General features: G+C 32.9%; 1 protein-coding gene across 4 annotated transcripts; it reads right to left on the bottom strand.

The window, feature by feature from the left end:
* Positions 1-2,754: 2,754 nt before the first annotated feature.
* LOC107481224 (adenylyl-sulfate kinase, chloroplastic) lies at positions 2,755-7,672 on the bottom strand. Of its 4 annotated transcripts, none has more exons than XM_016101447.3 (7): positions 7,163-7,672; positions 6,135-6,275; positions 4,377-4,526; positions 4,159-4,277; positions 3,981-4,065; positions 3,754-3,800; positions 2,755-3,123 (listed from the first exon to the last, which is right to left on the bottom strand). In XM_016101447.3, exons 1-7 carry the CDS (start codon positions 7,497-7,499, stop codon positions 3,022-3,024), a joined length of 981 nt encoding a protein of 326 aa, XP_015956933.1. In that variant the 5' UTR covers positions 7,500-7,672; the 3' UTR covers positions 2,755-3,021. The 4 variants fall into 4 exon arrangements, with proteins under 4 accessions (XP_015956933.1, XP_020994419.1, XP_020994422.1 ...); XM_021138760.2 differs by having other exon boundaries at positions 6,135-6,258; positions 7,163-7,321; XM_021138763.2 differs by lacking the exon at positions 7,163-7,672 and adding an exon at positions 6,550-6,844 and having other exon boundaries at positions 6,135-6,258.
* Between the last annotated feature and the right edge of the window lie 811 nt (positions 7,673-8,483).

The following is an 8,483-nucleotide window of genomic DNA, read 5'->3' as shown; positions in this document are numbered from 1 at the left end:
TATGTTGTTGGTGTTTCATGAGAAAATAGTACTACTTATTTATATTAATTATTGAACTAATTTTAAATTTTAAAATAAGATAAAACAATTAGAATTTAGATGATTTTATTAGAAAAAGATAAATATAGTTAACTTAAAAAAACATAAAAAATTTTGTTTCTAAAAAAATTAAGATAACAAATAAAAATAAAATAAAAATTTAATATACTCCCAAGTTGGGGGATGCAAGAGGTCAATAATTTACAATTTGGATAAGTTTTGATGAAATGGTTGAGAAAGATGCATGTGACACATAACTATTAGAAAAGAAATGCAAATAAAACTACCGAAAATGGGGCGCATACGAAAAAAAAGAAACACAAACGAAATTGATAAAAAAATTTATATTTAATTTTGAAAATTATGGTTATAGTGAATGATCTATTCTATAAATGGTAGTCGTTTTCTGTTAGAATAATGGTAAGATTTTCACTTTGATGGATATAATAGGAATTAGTTAGATTTGACCTAAATTAAAAGATTGAATATTTATTGTGAGAATGGTTGAAAAAAATCACTGAAAGATAATATCTTATAAGGGATCCTATAACTCTAGTATCATAATAAAATTGTGAAAGAAAATAAATTTTATTGTATGTTATTGTTTTATGAAAGAACAATGCTATTTATTTATATTAATTATTAAACTGATTTTAAATTTTAAAATAAGTTAAAATAAACAAAATCTCTAAATGATTTTGTTAGAGAAAGATAAATATAACTAATTTAAAAAAATATAAAAAATTTTATTTCTAAAAAGAAAAGATAAAAATTTGATATTGGAGAATTTTTTTTTTTATTGTATTATAATTGGTTGCTTCATTCATTCGCTTGTATAAACGTACAGATATACGTGTATGCTTTCTCCGTCCCCACTTTGCACCCTTCACGCACTCCCAACCTTCAAAACAACACACAGAACAGGATAAAGCTTAGGAAACATCGCGGAAGCAGCAGCAGCAGCTTCTCTTACCTAATTATTGTTTTTGTGTTCATTTTCCTCATTATTATTAGTGTATTGCTGCTCGAGAAAGATACGCTAAATTAAAGATGGCGCATGTGTTGGCAATGGTGGTGGAAGGAGTTGAGGATTTTGTGAAGACGCTTTGGGCTTTGCAAGAACGCCGATTGTCTCATACTTTCCATGCTGTCACCTCTACGGCAATTTCTGTAACCACGACGCTTGTGGTTTGTTTTTTGTCCATTCATCATATTCATACACTAAGACGAGGTGCTATGGCCTTTTCTTCTTTCTGATCTGCTGACTTGTAATAACTAATCTTCTGCTAGTATATATATCAACTTACGAGGTTTTCATTCTTATTCATTCAGAGTGTTAGCTTTTCTTTTTGAAATTTTCCTTTCTTTTTTTCATTATTTGTGCTTTAAGGGAAATATTGAGTCTTGTTATCGCCATTAACTTAGTAAAGAGGGTTTTTGTTGGCAAATTGAGCCTAAGAGCATAATTACATGAATGAATTCACTAATTAATGTACCGCGCATCAATTTGAGCGTACCGCATAGTAATCATCTACCGAATACATTTTGCACGTAAAATATTTTATATACGTTGTATCTATTTTCGTATTAGAATGTATTGCGTTCCGTGTAGCTATGTATGCTTAAGAGCTCATGCATGACCAATTCTAGTCGCTTTGCTTCCTTGTTTCTAAGGTGACTAGGTAAGGGCCTTACCCGAACATGGCCTTGGCTTGTTTTGGGCAAGTACATTTGTGCACAGCTGCAGATATTATGATTTATATATATGAGCTTTCGCACTTTAATTAGTCAAAGATCGTAAAAATAATATCTTCAATTGAACAATGGAGAAGAGGGAGAGGGTGGTCGTGAAGTTTAAATCCCTAGATATGAGCACATTCGCTAGGGCGGTGTGTGACAATTTGCTACCGGGTAAACGATATAAAGTGAAGACTGCAGAAAACTACTAACAGCTTCACCATCGAAGTTATACAATACTAAATCCAAACCAAACAATAATAAAATAACTGGCGAATTTGTTGTCTTATATAACATGTTCAGTTTTGAGCGTTGACTAAGGCAGGGCGTGGAAAACGTGAAACCCTGCCATAGTGCCACCCGGTGCCTGGTGGACTCTTGGACCGTATGTGTCATCATCTAATCATGCTTTACATTGATATATTGCTTCAGTGAAATCAATCACTAGTAAATTTTGTGCACTATACTATTATCTTTTGAGATTAAAGATGTGCCATTCTTAATATATATGGTAATATAAAATGTCAAGATAAGGACTCCTAGTCTTATCAGGTGGTGTTGCTACTTGCTATATTGCAGATGATGATGGCAAACATTTTGCAAACGCTATTATTACATATGTTGGCAGTTAGAACAATAAACGATAATCAGATTCAAATCCCGCTTAGATCTCATATATATTACATAAAAAAACTCTCACTATTAGGCCCCTTAGTGGCTTGCAGGCATTATACATTGATCTTGCTTGACTGCAGCCAAATTATTAACTAATTACAAAATTTAAAACAAGTATCTAATTCAAGACTTTTAAATTATAGAAATTTAATTACAAATTTGGTAAAACTATAGAAATTGATAAGGTAATTTAACCTATTTTTTAACTCTTCAGGATTGATAGGTCCTTCTAAATTAAAAACAAAGTAAAAAACTTGAATAATTAAAAGCATCCAAAACTTCAGAGGATATTTAAGAAGGTAGTTAAGAAAGATATATCATTTTCCTTGAGCTCCCTAACAAGGAAACTTATTATATTTTCCATCCTGATTCACCTTATTTGTTCTAACCAGATGGAAGCAAACAATACACATGCAGGAAACGATGATTTCCTTGCACTGCTGAAAAGCAACATTTCGAGTGATAAAATAAAAAAACAAAAAAAACAAAAAGACTATGTTACACACAATATACCTACACAGCCTACAGGCTACAATCAACATCAAAGAAAGGCCCCATTTAATGTAAAGTTTAGGCCCTAAGGTATCCTTTTTCCTCCAAGTATGATATCACTATCTCTGCCATCTCGCAAGGAGACTTAAAACCATTTCCTTGCTGCTGTTGTAATACAATCTGCAAGATTAGAAATCCAAGTTATTAGAAAAAGAGTGTGGAGACTGGAGACAGGAAGACCATTCTTGAAGAAACGAGAAAGAGTGAGAAAATGAGAGATTCTTGGAGAGAGTGATGCAGAAGTGAGAAGAGACATTGCTTCTGATACCATATTGAGAATGTGGAAGAACTGGAGAAATAACGATTCTCATTGAATAATGCAGTTACAATCGAGGTATAAATACAAGTGAGTTAGCAGCAGCTAACTAACTATTAACAGAAAGCTGAGTAACAAACTGCTATACTAAAAGGGAAAATCACTAACTAACTGATTTAATTACATGAGTCACTACCTGCTAACTAGTTATTAGTTAAGTATCCATAATACAAGTCCTTAAAATAAAAATGACAAGTGCAAACAATCAAATGATAAACAGAAAAAAGGGGAGTATTTTAACATCCTAGAGAAGAAAGTTAAACAGAATAAAAAGCAGGGTATTTGACAGCAGCTTTTCCCTTAAAAAGTTGGACCCCAGGCAAAGAGAAGTAAAAATGGTCAGTCCCTAGAATATCTATTTGCTAGTGTTTTCCTCCTTCAAAGATACCAATAAGCACAGCATAACAACTACACATAAATACTGAAATACATACCTCACAACTACTTGGTGGTTCATATGGATCGTCAATACCAGTGAAACCTGCAGAAGACCAAATAAATAATTCAATCCTGTTAGGATTTAAAAGGGCTGACATACCACAATGATGAACAGAAATGAGAAAATAGCAAATTCAGAGGTACAGGCTTTGCACACTACGAATTGAACACCATAATAGTAAATTTGATCGCAAGCAGTAGCTTGAAAATTTGACTTACATACCTTTAATCTTTCCAGCTCGAGCAAGTTTATAGAGCCCCTTTGGGTCCCTAGCTTCACACACATGCAGAGGCACATCTATGAAGACCTACAATATGCGAGTATTATGTTAGCTATGAAGAAACACTTATCTAGGTCCATCATCATACAGCACCCTATTGTTAACCAAGTAGGAATATACCTCAATAAAATCACCTTCTGGAACTAGTGCTCTGCATGCATCTCTATCCTTTTGGTAGGGCGAAATTAAACTCGTGATGCAAATAAGACCAGCATCAGCAAATAGTTTTGCTACCTCACCTGAAGTTAAATCATATGATGTCTGACTGTTAATAATATACAACGTACCTGGAAGATATAGGGGAAAACATTTGAAGACTTTGGAAAGTAGAAACTCACCAATCCTTCGTATATTTTCTGAACGATCTTCTGCCCTAAAACTAAGATCACGGTTTAGACCATGTCGAACATTGTCACCATCAAGGATATAAGTCAGTTTGCCTCGAGCGTGCAAGCTTCTACTCAATGCACATGCAAGAGTGCTTTTTCCTAAAATCAATTATAGTTAATAAATCAGAGAAAGAGAACATCGCTATGTGGAAATTTGAAAGATAATGGTACATTATGATATCTGAAGAAACTAAGCCACCACTTTTCATTTTCTACATCTGTAGAATTATATTTAAGAGACATTACAGTTGCATCAGGCACGTATTTTCAAGATATCTTAATCATTACAATTTTCAAACTTGTTTGGATTTTTTTTCTTTTTCAATACAGAAGAAGAAATTTATCATGATGAACAGCATGAAGTACAAAGAGCAGAGAAGATAAAGAATCCTCGTGTACAAAAAAGACTTAAGCATAAAACAAAAAAAGGACAGTCCGGTGTACAAGCATTTCGCGTAAACACAAGGTCCGGGAAACAACATGAAATATATATATATATCCAATGCCTTAATAAATCATTTAGGGAAACACCATTGAAAAGGCTATGAGCTATATATATCCAATGCCTTAATAAATCATTTAGGGAAACACCATTGAAAAGGCTATGAGCTTTACTCCAAATAGAAACCAACTAAATGTGTCAAAGAAATCTCCTTAATGATTTGAAAGTTCAGCTCTAACATGTAACAAAAAATACCATATTGTAGCAATGATTGCATCATAGCATTGATCCAAGGATCTAGGTCACACCCAGCATTTACCCCAAATGCCAAACAGAGAAAAGATAGGGTACAGGTTCTGTGCCAGCAACATATAGTACACATTAAAACATTCCTTATGATATAAGATCACCAGGAGAAACTAACAACTGCTGCTCATAGTTAGTGTAGTTGCAGATAGTTGTATATGTTAAGTTGAAAATCAGGGCCGAATTACAGTAAGCATAGTTTGACAAAGATCTATCACATCATAAGTTAAATTTGCCAAAAAATTCATCTTGACTTTAGGCAATTAGAGAGTTAGGGTCAAACAATATTCAAATCTTACTTTCACTAGCAAGTGATAAGCTAAAGGCTAAAGCTGAGACTGAACCACAAAAGTACAGACCCTGATTACAGGGTAGACAAGCAAAAAAATCATTTTATATAGTGGTTGTTATAACAATATAACTAATGGGATTTTTAGAGCCAATAAATCCTATAGTGGTTATAAGTCATCATATGTAGAGTTAACAAATGTGTTCTGTGATTTGCTGCACCTTTTCTGGTTCAGTATCAATCCTGTCCATTTCATATTTCATACTGTTTAACAGCCAGGTGAAAAGTTTATTGAAAAACAAATGCAGTAGCAAAGTGATATTATAATACTAAAGTTGAAGAGTAACCAGGGTGGATCACCTGTGGACTGTGGTTAAAGGTGGGTCCAAGAAAAGCCCAAGAAAAGAATCAGAGAATGGTATACATATCAAAACAAGACGATGTGTTATTAACTGACAAAAGGGAGGATATAGAAGATGAATGCTACTTCTGACTTCCAATAAACATATCACATGAAATCAAAGCTACGAATCAAATCACCATTGGACTCCTGGGTATTTTAGCCAAGAACCCTATTGTTGCACACATAGTTGTGCTCTTATTTCTACTTGATCAATCAATGAAGTAAAGGACACATTCCGAGATAGTTGATATCCAAAATTCCACAAACCTGAGCCGCTGAGACCTGTTAACCAAACAACACAACCTCTTTGCTGCAGCAGCTGCTGTCTATCACGTTTCTGAATTGGACAGTCATGCCACAAAATGTTTGTTGAATTTCCGACATTTGACACCTGGCAGGGATTTTTACCTGGTTCAATTACAATTAGATTATCAAGGTGTCTAAATTCTAAGCTAGACAATACATGGAAAAGAAAAAAAAGTCAACTCTTTGGAATGTTTAAACTATAATCTCCATGAAGTGGATGAGCTTTTTTTCGGCTTCACTCAAAAAAGAATTTCACAAAAAAAGAAATCATGTGCAAAAGCTTTTCTTGAAGCATGAAAGATGAAGAAGAAAAGGAAGGGGAAAATAAACATAAATAGCAATAAAGAAGAAACAATTCTGCAACGACAACACGTACCATTCATCTTCCCAATTTAAATTTATGATTATGATGCTAATGTTTACCAGATCCCAAAGGCAACTCAAACTGCAGTACTGCACTTTGTTTTATGGCTATGGAGGCTTATGGGTGAACATACGCATCGGTTTTAAGCTGACTTGTTTAGGCGTTGCAAAGACCCTTATCCTTGGCCATATGTCACGGTTTATATGGCTAAGGTTTCTGTATTTTCCCAATACCAACTTATTAAGATAGACTCGTATATGTGATGTGATACGGAACATTTGGAATGCTACAAAGGAATCTCTTTCCTACTAATAATTATGGCTTTGACTGTGTAAACCATTTTATGTGGAAAATTAGGAATTACACATAGATGGCACTATTTAAAATTTTACTAATTAATTAAGATATTAAAATAAAACAATTCTACTGAGATTCTTCTACGGTATAACAACGAAGATCGTTCTCTACCTATTCGGCAACTAACTCAACACTTACCAACATTAAAAAAGGAGAATAAGAATCTGAACCAAAGAATTTCAGATACAAAAAGGAGAAAAGGTATCCACATTCTAGATCTTGATATTATTCAAATAAAAGAAAAAAAGGTTAAAATTAGAAACAATACCTGAAAAAGAAGCTCTGTTTTCATTCCATAACGAGTCAGAATCCTCCATTTCCTTAATTTGCTTCACATTCTCATTGGACATCACTGAGCATTTGCGACTATAGTCGCTTCCGGCGTCGTCATCGTCTTTCGCTTTAATCGGTTTCAACGAGTTCCATCTCGCCCGGCCATCGCATAGGACCAATCTCTTCCGAGAACCGTGCAATCGAGCGGCACTAATCCCACAGAGCTTCGAAAATCGTAGGTTCTCCGCCGCCTGCGATGCTGACGGTTCGCATTCGACGTTGCAGAGAACGGCGGAGCTGCACGGCGGTGGCGATGATCTTACGACGCTCATATCCGCCGGAGAAGAAGGTTGATTGATTAGATGGAAAAACAAAAAATTCGGTTGGAGAGAGAGAGATAGAGAGAAGTGACTGGTGAGAAGGAATGGAGTTGGTGCGGTATGAAACTCCGAGCACTAGCACTGCAGTGTGTGTCCGTGACGGTTTCTACTTTCTCGTTATGGATAACATCCAAATGTACTATTTATATTATGCTTAAGCAAATTTAATTTCATATTTTAGCATTGAAGTTTTTTAACACCGGATACTTTAGTTTTTGGTAGAAACTCATATTTAAATTGTTAAATTTGATTATTTTTTGCCATAATTTATATATAGTTATTAATCTAATTCTAACATACTTTAATTTATTAATGATTAATTGATAACAAAAAATAATAAATTTTAATAATTTTTAATATTTTTATTTAAAATATACAAAAAAGTTTTTAATATTTATTTTTATTAGATAATATACTCTTTTTTCTACATCTATGTATTATATATCTTTGTTTTGTTTGCAAAAAAATGATATTTATCTCGTATCATAAACAATAAAATCAGGTAGTTAAACAACTAAGAAAAGAAAATTGATATACTTTATTTTAATATAGATTATATCGCTTTGATTTTATTTTCTAATTTAATCCAATTTGATTCAAAAAATTATATTTTTACTGTATAGATTTGGAAAAAGAAAATTTAGTCTAATTTTATCTAAACTAGTGTGATTTAGATTGGATTAATTTATATAGGATCTAATTTTGAATTTATATTTTAAAATTTAATTATCAACTTTTTTTTAAAAGTGTAAATACAGAATTTTATTTATGATGAGTATCGCAGCAGAACTAAAAGTGTTTTTTTTTTTGAATTTTTGTTGTAAAAAAAGATATAAACGCTAAAGACAAAAAATATATTTTACTATGTTTCATTCTCTTATAATCTCACATAACTCATAGAGTCTCTTTATATAGTGCTAAGTAATAAGCTTACTA

The sequence above is a fragment of the Arachis duranensis genome, chromosome 1 (assembly GCF_000817695.3).
Source record: "Arachis duranensis cultivar V14167 chromosome 1, aradu.V14167.gnm2.J7QH, whole genome shotgun sequence".
Classification (NCBI taxonomy): Eukaryota; Viridiplantae; Streptophyta; class Magnoliopsida; order Fabales; family Fabaceae; genus Arachis; species Arachis duranensis.
The sequence above is the reverse complement of the archived record's forward strand: the minus strand, read 5'-3'. Positions and strand labels throughout refer to the sequence as shown.